Raw genomic sequence first — 18,728 nt, forward strand, 5'->3', positions numbered from 1 at the left:
AACATAAAGGGCGATCCGTGATCACGGCTTCATAGAGGCACTATTTGTCAACTCGTATTAACTGCTGTTGCCCTTTATCTTAGAATTGCAAGATGTTCAATGACTAGATCTGGTTATTTTTATATTCTGAGGTCCTTCTCTGTAACTGAGACTGAGCTGAGATCATTATCATCTCGTCTGCCATAGTCTATCAGAGTCTCTCCCACACTCTGACTATCAAATAAAGCTGAAATGACCTGAAGTAATTTCTACAAGATATGTAGATTCCCACTCTGCCCCTCTCACTCACATCGAGCTGCACTTGACCTTTGGTAGGCACTCACTGTGGATCCAATAAATCTCACCTTGAAGTGTGACATCACACTCTGTAGTTTCACAGCACATTAACTCTTGGTTCACCCCAGCATGACGTCCACTTTTCAGCGTGCCTCTTTGTGCTAACATTGTTACTTCTCTCTGACCTCCTGCTGTAAAAAAGTGTATCTAATCAAGAACTGCACAGAAGCAGGATTTTATACTTCACACATGTTTCCATTTTAACGCTATTTTATATTTTTGTGTCTCATTATGGAGAAAAATCTAAAACTCTTTATTGAATTATTTGTCATTGTTGTCATTCCATCCATTCGTCAGTTTTCTTCCACACAAAGTACACAAATTTTACGTATATTTTCCAGCATTTTTGACCCATCATAACTTCATACGTACAGGAGATAGCCACATGACATTTGGCTAGATGAAAAATCGATTTAAGCTCCGTTAAACTGACAACAAAAACCATTTAACGCACATACGTTTTCTTAGTACTATTTTGTTTAAGTATAACTAACTTTGAAGCTAAATATCATGTATTATGTCATAATCTCAAAAGCAAACCCCCATCGATTTAAAGTAGAGTAACAGAAACAAGGAATGGTATGAATGTTATATCGAGTTTACCTATTGATATTTTTGTTGTTGTTGTTGTGTGTTTGTTTTGTTTTTTTGATTGACTGGTAAAAACTTGGAAAAGTGCAGTTTGTGTAAACTCTCAAGAGTCATGCAGTACAACCATGTGGGACAGATGGTTGGTCAAAAAAAGTAAAAGCATGTGAAAGGTCTATTTTTCACTTCCGTTTTGATAACAGGATCTTCTTGCTCTGACTCCATCTGTTCATGCCTTCATTAAATATACTGAAGTTGCTGTAAATTAAATTAAATTAAAAAACAAAACAAAACAGCTTATTCTGAGGGCGTCAGGTGGGAGGCACTGACATTTTTTTAATGAAATAACCAACCAAAAAAACAGGTTCCTCCAACCTTCTCAAACCAAGATTCAGACGAGAATCTGTTTCTTCCATCCAACATTCTCTTTTATTGATGCTTATTAGGGGTGCTGGAGCCTATCTCAGCTACCACAGGGCGAGAGGTGGGGTACACCCTGGACTAGCTGCCAGTCTGATGCAGGGCTAACCTCTTTCTTATTTCATAAAAAATTGAGAGATAAGTCCAAATAATGCTGCTTACACATTTGTACAGGAGGACTTTATTTTTCCTTCTTTCCTATCACATTAATCATCTTGCTGCTCCTCTGTTTTATCCTCTGACGCATGGGAGTTAGAAACTGCTACATCTATAAATTTAAAAAAAAAGAAGCAAAAAAAGCAGCAAAGTGCTGAATAAGGGAAGATGCATCAATATTAACAATCTCATAATGGATCCGTCACAGTTTATTTCTCTGCAGATTCAGTGCTTTCAGTGCATTTCGTTGTTTTGTTTTTTTTCTCTTAAATGTTAAAGAGCTTCATGTTCAATCAAGTAAATTTACACTGTAATCATCCATACACCCGAGTACAAGATCTACTTCTTTGACCACTGATGACCTCCATCCCAAGGGAGAGAAGGACTGCACCATTATTTTTCATCGATCAGCTGCACAAATGAGGAGCAATCGAGAGACACCTGATAATGAATCACAAAGGCAAGGAAAAGTACGCGTCTGTTTAAGGTTAAAAAGGTTGTATGCTTCGAGTACATATAATACTTGAACTTGCATTTCTATGTAGTCTTTTCCACCATAGACATATGCATGTGTAACGTTAAGGGTCCCTTGCGTTTTGCTGGTGTGCAGAAGTCACAGAAGGTGCTCAGCAGTGTGCCTGCACATAAGGCTGGTATTTTGAATCCTGACCATCCTCCCACACAGTCACACTCGCCAAAGAAAACAGAGTTCACCAGCGACTACACCTTTCTAAAAGACTAGTCATCTCTAGCCTTTCATATCGCCATGGAAACACAGAGCTGGTCCACTTGATTGGCAGCGGATTAACACTGAGGGCAAGAACATTTTCACATTGGTAAAGAGCACGATGAAGCTTATTTAACGTGAACAAAGTATTTCATATAGACAAACTGAATTAGAATAAACAGATAGATTTCTGACACGTGTTCATGATATTTCTTTGTTTTCATTCCTCTCGTTGAGGTTTTCATATATGAGCAGTCATGCTGATCCAGCTCAAGAGGCTCTTTCTGCCAAATGTGGAGGTGTCAACAATGAAAGAGAAAAAAACACTCTGTTATTATAAAAGTCCTTGATCATAATCAGATTTTGGTAAAAGTACAAAAATATAGTCAGTAAAATGTGTAGATCTGGCTGTCTTCCAAGGGTCATAGTTGATCAAAGGGGTTTTCAGATGACTCATGTGGTAGGAAAGAAAGAATATCAAGCAACCGCTTTTCTTTCTTTTTTAAAAATTCTCTAATCTTTTGCTTGAAACTCAAGTAGCTATTTAATATAGCTTAGAAAAGATTTTCGAAAAACATCTTTTGAGAGAAATTGAATCTCTATTTGAACTTAGAGCGCAATGAGATGTACTAGGATACTGCTGATTTTAAGTGGTCACATGAAAGTTTGGGAACCACTGGTTTACTATTTAATAATGCATTATTTCTGATTTGTTTACATCACAGTCCAGTTAAATTATTCAGTGTACCACTCCAAAAATACGTTTAAGGGTGCAGTAAAGTAAATCATAATATTAAGTGTGATTTGATGCTTCAGCTTAAAGCGCTAAGGTACCTCTGTAACTCTAGGACTTAGGTAAATGTAGGCTATAACAGTTATTGTCCTACACAGCATAACATAAATTCAACGCACCCCTTTAGATTAGATGTTCAGCTTACTCATTTTATGTCATAAGCCACATACAGCCCACTTTATAATGTGGGATGCACTGATGAAACTTCAATTTCTGTCAGTGTAAATATTTAACTGCACATGTAATGAGATATCTTAATACAACATAAAATAAGAGCAATTTCAACTTTGTGTCTTAGTTTTTCTACATGATAAAGAAATGCTGCTGTAGTATATGTCCACATGACTCTTTAGGCTTAGATTGTAAGAAGTGATGTATAAAATTACAGAAATCTGTAATTGAATTACTTTGGTGTATTGTGAATGGCGACAAGGGAGGTTTGTATGGGTCCGAAAAGCTGTAAAACCTGTTAAAATACAGTTCAAAATTCTAAAACTTTATGCTCTCTTTCACATTTTGCAAAACCATCCAGCGGCCGGATTGAGGTCTTTGCGGCCGATTCTTGCCCCCTAGCCTTATGCTTGACACCCCTGGTTTGAGCAACTGTGTTGTTTAACACATTAAGTAACACTTGTTACAGGACTGCTGGGCTCCTTGTCTCAGTTCCCAGATTATCCCTGGCTTCAGCTCCCAGCTTTAATGCCTAACCGAGTATTTGTGGCCGAAGGTAAGTGTTTTGCTCAAGCATATTGCACAATGATGGGTTAGCAAAGCTAGTTGGATAACTGTGAGGTTAATAAATTAATTTCAAAAACACAACACCTCGAGTTCACAATAAAGACAAAACACTTGTCAAAATAAAATAAAGTTACTTTTATTTAATGTTTGTTTTTGCTCCAAGTGAACTGAGATGAATCAGTAAGCCCGATAAAATCTATCTTGCTATCTAGCTAGCTATGAATGTAATATGAGTCTCTTACTGTAACCAATATTTCACGAGCTCCAAAAATATTGTCTCCATGAACTTAATGGCTTTTGTGATCCGAGTGTTTTATTGGCTTTTGAAATTTAGGGCTTGGTGTTTGATTTCTATCCTTTCTTCGGGGTTTTTGGTTTCTTGTTGTTGTTTCTTGTGAAAGTTTGGTTTCATGATTTTTCTCTAGAGTTCTATTCAGAGCCACTGTGTTTATTCTCTGTTATTAGCTTATCTGTTCCCTCTATGTGGTCCTTTAGTGTAATTCATTCTGTTAAGTTCTAGTCTCTGAGTTCCTCTAGTTCCATTATTTTGGTACTCCTGTGTTCTGCATGTGTTTTTATTTCCCCTGTGCATTATTCTAATTAGTTTCACCTGTTCCACAGCAGTGACTCATTCCCCTGGTTAGCCCGGGTTTTGTGTGTACAGCTGTTTCTGTGTCTATATGTAGTCCTGTCATTGCTTTGTCTCTTTGGTCACTTGTGCGATTCTCTCTGTGTCCTTGAGGATTTTCTGTGTCTTTGCTTTTTGGACTTAATCTTTTCCTTTGTGGATCAGTTTTTGTTTAATCCTGCTTGTCTCCTGAGTCTTCAATTGGGACCTTATCATGCAAATCCTGACAAGCACAAGACTTAGTATTTTGCTACTGTTTATAGTTTTTGTGATTTATTTATTTAGCCGAATGTTTCCCTAAAAGTTTTCTTCCCTAAATTATTCAACCCTTGATTTGTACTGTAGAGTGACAGTGTGTGCCACCTTAAAGACATAATTATCTGTGGTCTTTCACACAATTCGGTTGATGAAAATTATTTTTTTGTTAAATTTTAAGGGATTTGAATTATTTGCACAACCACAGTTGGGACTCAAGGTGCCCTGCATAGCTTTACTCTATTTCAGAGAAAGCCTTTTTAATTAAGCTCATAGGAGTTGATATCAGAATCTCTGAGGATAATTGGCATCGATGTCTTGTGTTACGAATTGTGGAAGGTGTTTCAGCAACAATATCTGGTGTCCCAGGTGTGTCCCCCTAGGCTTTTATCCCTGCGTGTCAGATGTCTTCCAGTCCAGTTGGAGCTTTTCCTCTTCTTCTAAAGCAGATTGCTGCTTTGCTCAATCTGTAAGTCATGAGCAATTTCCCATAGTGACTTGATGGCTTTTCAGAAGGGCTATTCAAAAACCCTGATTCTCTTCGGGAGCCTTGTTGTTAATGTGGCCAAAAATGCTCTGCATTCCACATCTACTGTACAGGGAACACCTCGGTACACCAGCCACGTTTTTCTGCCTTGCCTTGGTCTGTCTATTTTAGCCTTTTGTGTTTGTATGCTTCCCCCACTGCATCCTCCCATGGTGCCACTTCTGCAAGGTTGACCACAAGATCAGGATCTGAGTAGTAGCTAAATAACAATAACATAAAGCCCACTGCAAATGCCGATAGATTATAAATTGCAATTAACCAGGTGTGCGAAAATAATTAAAAAGGCCAAATATGTTTTGCAAATCCATACTGATGTTTTGTTTTGTTTTTCTGGGCAAAAATATCTCAAAAATGAGTCTTTTCATAGTAAAGGTTGATCTCTGGCCTTTGTTGGCATTTTTGCACAGCAGAAATCACACAACCATCAAGCAAGGAGTTATAAAAAGCACAGTGAGATTGAAAAGGTCAGTATGAAACATACATTAAAATCCACCCATTTTCTTCCAGGCATATCCCTAACAGGTCGCCAGTTTATCACGGGGCTAACACAGAGAGGCAGACAACCATTCACTGACAGCCAATTTAGAATCACCAGTGAACCTCCCATGCACATCTTTGGACCGTGCGAGGAAAACAAAGGACCTGGAGAGTATGCAAACTTCACACAGACTTTGCTCTTGGATCTTCTTGCTATGAGGTAACTCTGCTAACCAGAAGTTCACCATGCAGCATTACACTCACACTGAGTTACTTAACAGGCCACTGTCAGTTGGGACAAATTGGTTTTTAAATCAGTTTCTTCTGCATGTTGGCATATTATGTCTCTGACTAGACGATCTTGATGAATATATAAAATGTTGCCCAGATCTAAACCAAATTTTAATGAGCTTTTTCCTTGGTCATGCTCGACCTTTCTGCCAAGTGTCATAAATTTGACCTGATAGTTTTTGGATATTCTTGCTGACAAACTAAAGAGAGATGAAAGGCAGTGATCACTTACAGTGTGGTATGCGATGTTTCTTAGTGGAATGATCTGTGTTCTCAGGCTCTGTGTCCAGTGCAAGATTTTGGCAGGGATTTATTATCGTTCTTTGTGACTTGCCTCACTAAATGTGGCTCATTTTCTCCAGCGGGCATTGTTCTTTATTGTTCCCTCAGGAAGAGTCTTTTAGCACCAGTAGCACTGCTGGATTTGTGCAATGTTTAAAATGGTTTAATGATAAATGCTTATTGTAGAATTGGTTCACTATGTATTGGAGGTTCATGGCAGATGAAGAAAAGTGATATTCATTACTGCAGACATTAATCTCTAGACCTTACCTCTTACCTGTTATCCTTGGACCTCGAGGTTCCAACTTTCTGCTCTAATAGCTCTGAATGTATAGTGCCTTTGGGTATTGCTTTGAAGGTTGCAATGAGGCATATGTAGGTTTCTGCATTAGTACACATACTGTAAATGCAAATGAAGCGTTTACATGATTGCAGTGACATGTTTTTGTCTTTCTTGTACAGTAAGAAAACCTGTGTTCACTGCCTTCTAAGGTTGTCTTATATTTCTGCATCCAAGTCACGCTGTCATTGACATTCCTCCCCAGCCCCTCCTCTAATAACCTCAGATGGCCAGTTTCCACTGAAGCGAGGGCAGATCTATTGTGCCACAGAATGTGCTGAAGGGTTTCTGGGTCGATGAGCTCGCACAGCTGAGATGGAGAGAAGGAAAGAGGACAGCCAGGACAAACTGGGTTTCCTTAAACTCCTTCGGGACAACTGACAATTTCTTCTAAGAACATGAGTGTGAAACTTGGAAAATGAAAATGCGCATCATTTTTAGACTAAGTGCCTTGATAATTTTTTCTACAATATGGTCAGCTGCAGAGCCAACACTAAAACCGCAGCTGTCGCTTTATTAGAAAACAGTGGCACAGGGTGGTCATTGTCTCCTCGGAGCTACTTGCTCAGCAAGTTCCATCTCTGCATATGAACAGCTTCCTGCTCAGTGAAATATACAAGCCCTGAGGCAAAACACCAGCTTGACCCAATCTTTAGCATTATTTTTCTTAAATGTAGTAGACAGAAAGTTATTATGCATAGTTATTATGCACATGACAGCAATTATCTCATTATGTCAAGTGCAGTATCTTTTTGCTCAATTAGACCTATTGAAAAATATAGTCACACAGCAAAACACTGATGTTTCCACCTGAAAACTACCACTAACGAAATAAAAGAGTGATTTTATATGAAAATTTTAAAAAAAAAATCCTAGAAGCATTCCTACTGCACTCCCTGCATTACATCTACATTACCTACAATATGAGACATGCGGCTTTTTAATTCCACTTGTTAAATTGCAGCCATGCACCACGGTTGCAATTGCACATTTGCTGTTAGAAGGCCTTGATATGAAATGGTCTCTGAAGTGCCTGTATGGTTAGCTAGCTTTGCAAGTATTGGTATGAACGCTTTGATCGGCTGATAAAGAGGAGCAGCCACAATCCTGTGTGAAAAGCCAATCCCTAATCTGACCGTCCTTCACAGGTTCTAACACCTGCGGTCCATGATGCTGTAGAACACATTACTGAGCTGAGTTAATTTCTCATATTTGTTGACTCTCAAACTCTGACAGCCTGCTGCTGACTAAATTAAACAGGGTTGCCTTCCTCCTGTACAGAGATTTGCAGATGTGGGTGTGAAAGAGAGGCAGTGCTCTGCAGGAAAGCAGAAAAAAAGTCATCATCAAAGCAGTTTTTGGAATATATTGTACCAGAATATTTATTTATAATTGTTTTTAAAAACGTGACAGCATTTTGTGTTGCTGCATTTTGAGTTTGCTGGTGGAAGGGTGAAGCGGAAGGGAGATTTCATTCTGGCACATTAAGCTGTTTATATTGTTGCTGTGTTTGGATCACCTATTCTGAAGAGGAAAACATGACAGTGAGAATATTGTACATATTAATTTTATTTTAAAATGTTATATTTTTGTAACTGCTGTGGTTATAGCTACATTTAAGTTTGGAATTCGCTTAGTTTAAGTTCATAGTTATTCTGTAGGGTTCATGATGATGGCTGTACTTAAAGGCCTCTGATAGGATTAAAACTAGGCTAGGACCGGTTTGATTCCTGAATTATTTTTGTGGAAAAAAAAGCTTCTATAAGTGGAATAATAGGTCAATAAAAATAAATATCTGTCTGAGGTGAAAACTATGTAAACGAAGGAGTTTATATAAACTAAGTTTCATTTAATCTGATCAGCAAAGAATCCCTAAAACCCAAAAGTTCAGACTGCTCTAAATGCTCAGTTTCAAGCTATTTTTTCCCCATGTCAGTGAAAGCAGGTGTCTTTGGCAGCACTAGCTGTGAACAGAAGAGCCCCGCCCACCAGCTGTTTACATTTATTTGCAAGGTGCAGCTAATCAGAAGAAAACAACTTTAAAGACAAGGTAAAGGAGCTTAAAGCTGCTTGTTTCAGACGGTTTCTGTGCTTTCTAGTCGGCTGCACAAATTCCCAGTACAAGATGAATGAAGATTATTTTGAAATGTTTATCATGCAGAAGCTGAACTAGTAGCGAAAAATAAAAATGGAGATGGAAATGAGCCAAACACTTCTGTTCTCCTTCTCCTAGTAACCCTAGTTCTCCTTTAATATTCCACCAGCAAATTTCACAGTGAGTTTGAGGTCCTTCCATACGGCCTTCTCATGTTGAATATTTTTAGACCAATATCTTGCTTCAGATATAAAGTAGGAAATCAAATATCTGTACAAAATCTTCTTTAAAGGATCGCCTGTCGCTAGTCATGTCAAGTTGGAAGTTAAATCTTGTGAAGTGGCTCTATAAAGCTAAAAGTAGATAATTAAAAATGTTCTGTGCTGGATTTAGTGTCTACTGGGGAACATAATTCTTACCATCTGCACCGTTATCGACAGCATGACTGCCGAAAACAGCATTTACTTTTCCCCCTTCCCATGTTTTACTTCTCTGAAGAACATTTTATATTATATTTATATATCTTAAACACACACACACACACACACACACACACACACACACACACACACACACACACAATGGAAGTGTTATGATGACATTTTGATCACTGAAACACTGTGACAGGGTTAGGCTTCTAGCTGAGGTGGACAGGCTACACAAGGCAGGCTGATGTATCCCTTCTCTGAGCCTGTAAACCAGCTGGACATGACGGACGTTCCAGTGTGCTGTGTAAGTCATGAGCAGGCTGATCATATATTATTCATCACTCTCATCATGAAGAGGCCCTCCATCCTCTTTTATCTCTCCATCTCCTGGCATTTTACTTTCTCTCCGTCTCTCTTTCCCCCGCTCTTAACTTCTTAATTCATCAGCACCCAGAGGCTGCTTCACTCTGCCTGACAGCAGTATTCTGGATTTCAATCATCCATGGCTTATACAATATTTGTCCCCGATTTCACACCCTATGCCTTCTTCTCTCAGCTACTTTTAACTCATTTTGTCCTCCTTCAGGAACACACAAGATTCATTTCAGTGTGGATTTGTCCCACCCCCCCCCACATTCAAGGGTGCTCTTAAATAGCTGAGATAATGTTGGACTTGGGTGATACTTATCAGGACTAAAAATAGTAATAATTTATACAAACATCCAGCAGGGAAGAGCGATGCTGAGGTTGCCCTCCTGTGGCGTCCTTTTCGTCATTCTCACCTGCCGCCGAGCTCCGGTTGTCATAGCAATCCCACTATAACCTCCCCTCTGGCCTTACACAGCTTTATCATTAGCTGATGTTGTCACAAGGATATTTCAAGTGTTCACTCTCTCTCTGTCTCTCTCACCTCCACTGTTTCTTTTTCTTTTAATTTTCACCCACCTCAGTCCCTCCCCACCTTTCCTGGTACAATAGATGCTTCAAGCACTTCTACCCCCCACCCCCACCCCTCCTGCTGGCTAAGCTCAGGAGCCCCATGCAGGACCATCTCCCTGGACTCCCCTTTATTACGATATCATGAGATACGCCTTAGACATGTAGCAATGCAGCGTGCCGCCTGTGTCTTTAAGAGGAGAGCGAGAGTATAATGTGTATTCAGTAGGAAATAAGGCATGGAGAGAGGAAGTGAGAGAGAGTGGGTGAGGGAGTGTGAATTTATCATGGGCAAAATTTGTGCTTCACTCCTAGCTGTGTGCTGAGCATCCCTGCACCGGCATGCACAGTCTCCCAAAGCTGCTGAAGATTACGCCCATCTCTTCCCTCTCTCTCCCTCACGCAAACACACCCAGGCGCTCCCACCCAGCCTCTCCCTCACACACTCGCATACACACACACACGTGCTCGCAATCACACACGCGCAGTGCTGTCAGGAGCGCCGCTGCTGGACCAAAGCCATCTCGCCAAGGAGGTTCCAGTGGAGGGAAGAGAAAGCCAGAGTGAGACAAAGGGAAGGAGGACGGTAGAAGGCGAGGAGCGAATAGGAGCGCGGGGACCGGCACAAGGAAGGAGAGACCCAGCGATTTGTGAAGAACAGAAAGCGAAGAACAGGAGGAGGGGAGGAGGAGAGAGGAAAAAAGAGGAGGGGGAACAGGAAACGCGATCACTTTCAGCTGCAGCGGTCCGTGTCGCAGCATGGGCAATGCACCATCCCAAGGCATGTCAACCCTAATTCTATGCATACTTGTGTGGCAGGTATTTTTTGATTCTGTATGTTGTGCTACCCAACCAGCTGGCTGTCCTCCTGTCACACTCTGTGAAAGCAGGGATGGGGGGTTGGGCTGAGGGCTTGTGGAGAGCGGCGCTGCTTGAGGAGAGTGATGCCGTGAGGTAGCATCAGTTAATGGGCAGTAAGTCAGGAGTGAGGTGCCCCAGGAAAAGGCTTGAGGTGGGAGGCTGTTGAATGTGGATAGGGTGCTGGAAATACAGGGTGGTGGCACCATGTGTGAGCGCAAGATATGGGAGGGGACCGGTGTAGAGCAGAAGTACCATTAGTGAAGCAGGTGGTGCTGGTGGGTGTGAGTCTGTGTATGTGTATGTGTACATAAGAGAGAGAGAAGGACTCGAGAGATGTTTGTGTGTAGTTGATTGGAAAGTGTGATTGCATTGGTGTGTTGGTTGCAGCTGTTGCTGTCAGCCACATGGACAACCTCTGGGAAGTGAAGCACTCCAAAGTGTAGGGGTGTGTGCATGCTGGTGGGTGTGTGTGTGTTTGAAAGATGATGAAATGCATAAAAAAACAAAGATAAAAAAGACAAATTAGAAAAAACGGTGAATGTAATGATAGCTTAATGAAGGGACTAGGCAGCTCTGCTATCAGTGAATGGGGGATGGTATTGTAAACGGATGATCGGGTGGGTCAGCTCCTCTTGCTATTTCCTTCAGCCCCTTATCGTTCTTTTTTCGTTATTTCTTCTTCTTTTTTTGCATTATTGAAAAAGCAATCGTTGAAAATGATCTTAAAGTCTTCTTTTGAGAAGCAGGCAAATGTATCTACAGTTTGCACCAGATTTTCTCAAGCAAAATACAGTGCGCCTTATTTGTTTGCAGATTTTACACCCCCAAATAAACGAGGTAAAAATACATGATAAAGAGAGAGTATAAAAAGGGTGTGGGATTAAAGTAGGAAGAATGTACTTGAGGCATGTTGAAACACTCCTGGGATGGCAAGGCTGTCTGACAGGCAGCAGAAGATCCACTCTTAAGATCCAAAGACAGAAAGAAAGGACAGGATAAATGCTCACTTCTCAGAGAGATGGGCAACATGACACAGCTCCGGGACTTCATCCACATTCATTTCCCTTTCTAAGTCCTCATTCTCCCTCACTTTTTCTCTCTCCTTTCTTTCTCCCCTCCTCTTCATCCTCACTTGCCTCTCACCAAGGGACAGTCTGGTAGCTAGTGGTGAGAAGAGCAGGGAGACAAGTGACAGAAGATATGAAAGACGGGGAGAGAATGAAAGGAAACTCAAAAGAAAAGACAAAAAAGGGGTTTGCTCGTAGGTGGACAGGTAAGTCTTGCTTGGGCAGAGGCAACATAATTTTTTTTAAAAGTGCTGAGTACCTTTAATCGGTCATTAGTTGCAGTGATTGTGAGAGCTCAACAGTGGAATAGTAAACCAACTTGTTGGCTTGTGAGCTTATTCTGTGTTTGGTGTTGAATACTGATACCTTTAGCTTGTCTGTTTTTACTTTTTGCTTACAGATGACCTTTGAATAGTTTCATTTTTTCAGGTTGAATTCTTTGTAAGACACGTTCATCTGGCTCTTCAGATGGAGGGAAATAAGTTTGCAGCTTAGGTGAAGGCAGAGGCAAGGTACAGTGGCATACGACCTGTGTGTATATTGGATTTTTGTGCTTTATCGCTATAAAGCTTGGCCTTGGAGCTCTGTATAGTCAGTGTCTGTCTTGGAGAGATGTATCAGGCTGAATACAAACCCCTGGGTGTATTACTTCTAAAAGCAGACATTACATTTGACTGAATGTTTGCGCTATTAGGGTTTTTTAATTTTTTTACACCATCAGCAATTTTGGATAATTTGCTGAAACAAAAGATCTCCAATCACTTGCATTACACCTGCAGTATTCAGGATTGTCATTACTGCTGGTGGTAATTAACAGCACTATTTTATTAAAAAGCTGGCAAGACCGAATCAATTCAAGAAATTCAAGTCACCAGCTGGAAAACAATTTCCTAAACCAGGCTTAACTTTCCCAACTCAACCAGTGAAGAAGTATGGCTCTTACACTTGGTTGTCACACTTCCTGTAACTGTAAATGGAAACATCTTCATAAGCCTATTTCAGAGTTTTTCCAGCTCACAAGGCTAAACCATAAAGAATAGATTAGCAGAGTCGAGCGTTAAGCCAGTGTTAGCCTGCCGGAGAGCTAACACTTATCGTAATGTTGCCATTGTACAGAGACTGTAGATCCTGGTAGCTTTTTATCTCCATGCTACCCTGGTATGTTCAGCTGAGGGTTATGTCAACATGCATGCCTGTCTGTCTTATGATCCTCTGTAAGAGAGGCAAAGCCAGAGCAGGGCCCGCAGTGCCTGAGATGCTGTTTTACTGCTGAAGTAATTCTATAGTTCATCAAAAGAGACACAAGTAACCTGCTGACTGGATGTTACATGTTGTGATTTGCTAGGCATAAATTCAGGCCAGTTCTCTTCGGAACAGTAACGGGTTAGGTGTGAGGTAGTGTGATGACCTCTTTGGCCACATTAGCCCGGTGGATTTTCTTTGATATACAGAGGCTTTGTCTTGACATTGGTGCAGACACATTGGCGCCATTACGACATACTCTGGGCGTCGAGGTAGATAAACTGCAGGAGGATTTATCTGAAAGGATAAACCTGTAAAAAGACAGTAAATTTATGTCATGCATTGACATGAAACTGCTTTTAACGACAGCTAGGAAAATTCAGGCCAGTTCCAGTTCCAGTAAAGATTTGCATTTGATGGAACAGGTTTTGTTTTGGAACAAGTCACCGAGCTGCTCTGTTTACCATTTTTTCATTTCAATACTGAAAGCAAAGACAGGTGGACTGTACGAGGTCATGTCATTATGCACCTGCCAGATATTTATCTTGCATGCAAGGGCACAATCTACATTGAACCACATTATATCCTGGCCCCTGTTAAATTCTATTTGAGCACGGATCAGATCACAAGTAACGCGATTTTTCTTTTTCTTTTACCAAAGCATTGTTCTAAGCTTTAAATGCCTGCCATTGACAGCAGCACAGTGTGGATGTCAGTGTGTTAGTGTACTTGGGCACCTGCTTATTCCCTAGGTCTGTGCCACACAAAGCCCCATGATTCCTGCCTTGTGATTGGCTGACGATGATGCAATGTTTTATGGCAGAGGAGCTGCATGTTTGGAGGGGATTTCTGAAGTAATTGACCCTGCTGGGAATAGCGTAACCAGAGTTGTTCTGATGTTAACGCAAATGTGCTAAACAAAATATTTATATGATATACACACTCCCCACATTCTGGGGCACAACCTCGAGCTGATAAAATGGGTTGAGCACTTAATGATCGTGCAATGATAAAATCCCAGGCTTCTCTGCCCAAATCTGCAAGCTGTTTAGATTTGCTTCACGCCGTGTCCTCACCACATATGTGCACCCACATGCATATGTTCAAATATGTACTTTGGGATGGATGAAGGATGATGATGACACATGCAGCATTTAGTTTTTATATGTGGCAACTGATCGTGCTCAAGCGATGACATTTGTTCTCTAGTTGATCACTATATAAAGAGAAAAACAACAAAAAATCGTTCACATCGAATTTCGGAATCTTTGCTCAGGTTTCTCACCCTTGTCAAGAATTGCTTTAATGGGAAATGAAGTTGCAAGTCAGAGATCTTTGCGAATCTTTGTGCTGTTACTCCAGGGGGTCTGTTGTTGACGGTATATGATGAGTCTCTCACAGCTGCGGTGGTAAGCACACTAGTAAGCTCTCAAGGTCATTAATGATTCAAGGGTTTAAATATTACATGCATTTATCAAAGGTCCTTGTTTCCGTGCCACAACTGTGTGCGTGGTAGAGTTTGATATCTGTGCATGAGAATGGACACAATAAAATGGGGGTAATACTTATTGCTTTATTCAAGGGTAACTATAAGTATAAAAAAATCTGATTGTAGGTTCCTTTAATAATGAGCTTTTCAAGGAGAATTTTAACTAAAAGAAGAGAAGAAAGATGTTAAACATTTATTCTTGCTATGAAGTGTTGGATGTTTAGTTTTCTGAAAGCACACCAGTACAATAAATAAGTAATTAAAGCAGGTTAAACTTACCATGTGTGAATGAAATTCTCAGCAAATGGTAAACTCAAATACAACTCAATCAAAAAATTGTATTTCATTTATGATTTTAGTTTTTTAAACTGACGTCAGGTTTTAAAAAGTGAAGCTATTTAACCACCACCGCTGGGTGTGGAGTTAAATATGAAATGCTTGTTGCAAGTGATGTAACAGGTCCAAAATTAAAATACATTTTCTTTCTTGTTGTGTTTTTTTCTCTGTGTCATGAAGGTCTTTGTTTCTGCTGTCAGTCACATTAATTAAGCCATACTGCACCACAGAAATTCTTTGTCTCGTCTTGTCTTATATTAGAAATGATTTCTCAGAGACCTATGCAGTAGGATACAGCTTTTATGATGGGAACATAAGTCTGATCACATATTTTCTCAGCATGAAGACGGCGGTTGTCAATGACTTGCATTACCATTATAAGTCAAAGTAATGACTAGTACATGCCCATGCTATTGTTAGGCCTGGATGATTTCAGTTGCTATGTGATTACTAATCATGTATATTTCAGGTTTTGTGGATATAAATGTTATTAATGTGAAATAAAAATGATATGATGCTTTTATACATTTTTTGTAGGTGTATAAAGGCTAAAAACAGACCATTTTAGCCCATTTCTGAGTGGTTGCCAGGCAACATGGTGGCGTCATATTGCATGATCATCATGCATAATTCAGCATTTGTGTAAAGTGAAGTTTCACTGTTGTGAAAGAAAAACGAAACAACATTTTTAAGGTTTTATAGGTGCGTAGATGCTAACACAAAACCATTTTAGACTGTTACTAGGCAACATGATGATGTCATACAATACTGTTTATAGATTACAGACCGTATATAGCATGGATGTAGCTTCCATCGGTGTACCTAGCATCTGTTTTGTAAATCTTGGTCATACCATGTTTTGAAATTGAGGATTATCTGTGGTATACAGATAACTCTTTAGTTAACAGGTTGTCACACTTCATCAGCCAATGAGGGTCTGGTTTCACAGTCAGAGCTGTTTTTTTATTTGTTTTTGTTTTGTTTTTACAACTAAGATAGCAATGCTTAACTTAACGCTTTTAAAATGGCACTTTGGAAACAACAGGGTTTCAAGCAACCAACCATGAACCAGGTTTGATTGCTTGACCTTGAAAAATCTTGGATGAGGAAAAAAAAACCCATAGATTTTGAGTTGTACTCTTTAAAAAAACAAACAAACAAAAAAACATACTCAAAGTGCATCTATTTGAAAATCTATATTAAACTTTCCACCACTTTCCTCTTACTTTAAAGCGAATACAGCTATAGAGCTGTCCTCCAGCTGCTGTCAGTTGCAGGGTATAATCACCTCCTGTCAGCTGGTAAAGTCTGTACACTAATCAAGTTGAATGGTGCTACTCCTACTCAGCCTTCTCTCTAGTGCTTGCAGCTACTTTCTTGTAATTCCAAAAAGAGCAGAAACTGAGTAAAATTCCTCCACAGCAGCTTGTACAACATGATCCTGAAGCGATTGCACTGTGGGTCCAAGAGGGCAATATTTACTTCATTATTCTCGAGATCCCCCCCCCTCCTCCCCCCGTCACAGAGCTCTAGTTGGTCCACAGTGATCTGTTGAAAAAGTTGTACTGCCCTAATGTGCCCTTAAAAGCTACAGCCTGTGAGTCATAAAAACAACTTGTCGTATATTAAGGTGTTCTGTAGTGAGACATAACAATATGGTCTCTAAATCAAAAGTAGCTTTCTGCTGACTCTTTTGGAGACAGAGTGGTACAGAGCTACTTTGTGCTGCGGCAGGAGAAAGCAGTGGTGTTGTGATGGCAGGGTAATGAGAATACAAGATCTTGGCATATTAGCAATGCAAGCAAAAAAAAAGAGGGAGGTTTGTTGGCTATTTAACAATATATCGGTCGATTTAAAATGTGCAATCCTGGTAATTACAATACGTCTCAACAGCATTTGAAAGCAACATCTGTTTTCTGCAGCAGTGACAGTTGGTACTGTGGAGATCAATGTGTGAAAAAGTAGGAGATAATGAGGTAAATATTCAAATTTGTTAGGGGAGAAAAGGACCTGTTTTATGTCAGAACTCAGCTTTTTTGTTGCAATGATTAATAGTCACATTTTTTTGTTTTGGGATCTTCAGTTGTGCAGACATTAGATATAAAAGGTCACCAGTTCCATCACTGATGGTCAGATCTTATACTGAAATATTCACCCAATGTGAGGCTGCAGAGTTTCTCCCCTCATCTGACTCCCAGATTCACTCAGACTCTGGTGATCAGCACTTTTATGACTGACAGCAAAGCACACTAATCCTGCTGTCAGTATTTTCAGTGTGGTAGTTACATCTTACTTATTCATTTTCACCCCATGCATTTTCACTGGATGAAGATATCAACTTATAACAGCTGTCTGTAGTGAACAGTTTAAAAAAAAGTTGCGTGTCTGCATGTAAATTTTGATTTTAGCTTTTAATCAGATAAGCTCTGATGTTTCAGATGCAATTTTTGTTTGATCTATGAAAACAAAATTCAAGCGTGAAATGACTGAGCAGAGAGGCTTTAACATTTCTGCTGGTTTTTTTCAATTTTTTACCTCCACCATGTTACAGCTATCATTTACAATTTAGCCTTTGATTTAAGACGCGTCTATCAGAGCCAGGTTTCTTTTTCGGTCCATTATTGGACAGAAAATGCAACTAGTGCAAGGTGTGTGAATCAAATTCTGTTAGCTTTATTGACAGCATCCGAGGTACTAATTCAGCTGTTACTGAGGTTGTAGGTTTAGTGGTGATATTGCACTGATCTCATTAATGAAATGAATATTTTTCCCCTGTAATTTTAATAAAACATCCCAAACACCTCCAAGTTATGCAACAGCACTGGAGACTGCTACATCAATTATATTCATATTTAATTTGACACTGAGTATATATACACCCATCTGCCACTTTGTTAAATACACCTGTTAAACTGCTCATTAATGGAAATATCTAATTAGTCTATGTCATGGCAGCCAGTGCATTTAGGCATGTAGACATGGTTAAGATGACCCACTGAAGTTCACACTAAAACCTGCACAGGTTGCTTAAAATTGGACAGTAGATTGGAAAAACATTGCCTGGTCTGATTAGACTCCAATTTTTCTGTTTGGGTAGTTTCAGAATTTACCAAAAACATCATGAAAAGTTGATGCAGTCTGCCTTGCATCAATGGCTCAGGCTGCTGATGGTGGTTTAATTCTATGAGGGATATTTTCTTGGCACACTTTGAGCCCCTTAAAACCAACTGAGCGTCGTTTAAAGACCACAGCCTCCCTGAAAACATGACAATGAGTTCACTGTACTCAAATGTCCTCCACAGATCTCAGTCCAGTCAGCCACATTTGGGATGTAGTGGAACAGGAAACTCCCATCATGGATGTGCAGGAAAATCTGCAGCAACTGTGCAATGCTATCAATATAAACCAAAATCTCTGAGCAATGTATCCAGCACCCTGCTGAATCTGTGCCATGAAGAATTAAAGCAGTTCTGAAGGCAAAAGGGGGTTCAATTCTGTATCAGTGAGGTATACCTAATAAATTGTAAATATTCTATTGTAAAAGTTTGGACTTGTTTACCTGTTAAAATATTGCTTATCTGAATACTTTTTGTCTGAAAACAACAGCACAAACCTGATTTTGTTGTGTAGGTTTTTGCCATTTTTTCTCTTTAATGCAGCAACAAATAAACAAGAAACTACAGATAAGCTTTGTTT

General features: G+C 39.8%; 1 protein-coding gene and 1 long non-coding RNA gene across 2 annotated transcripts in view; both read left to right on the top strand.

The window, feature by feature from the left end:
- The first annotated feature begins 3,716 nt into the window (after positions 1 to 3,716).
- Positions 3,717 to 7,249, top strand: LOC146711715 (uncharacterized). The gene is made up of 3 exons (XR_014920296.1): positions 3,717 to 3,747; positions 5,696 to 5,885; positions 6,784 to 7,249. It is a non-coding gene; the product is annotated as an uncharacterized LOC146711715 (long non-coding RNA).
- A 3,115-nt stretch (positions 7,250 to 10,364) lies between these two features.
- srcin1a (SRC kinase signaling inhibitor 1a) overlaps positions 10,365 to 18,728 on the top strand; it is a 114,776-nt gene continuing 106,412 nt past the window's right edge. Inside the window, exon 1 of the mRNA XM_085454676.1 lies at positions 10,365 to 10,818. Coding sequence (XP_085310802.1) covers positions 10,797 to 10,818 — 22 coding nt within the window. The 5' untranslated portion in view covers positions 10,365 to 10,796. The remainder of the gene's footprint in view (positions 10,819 to 18,728) is intronic.

This window comes from Copadichromis virginalis, linkage group LG4 (assembly GCF_057382275.1).
Source record: "Copadichromis virginalis isolate Kocher_CV1m ecotype Utaka linkage group LG4, C_Virginalis_male_GT1.1, whole genome shotgun sequence".
NCBI classification, from domain to species: domain Eukaryota; kingdom Metazoa; phylum Chordata; class Actinopteri; order Cichliformes; family Cichlidae; genus Copadichromis; species Copadichromis virginalis.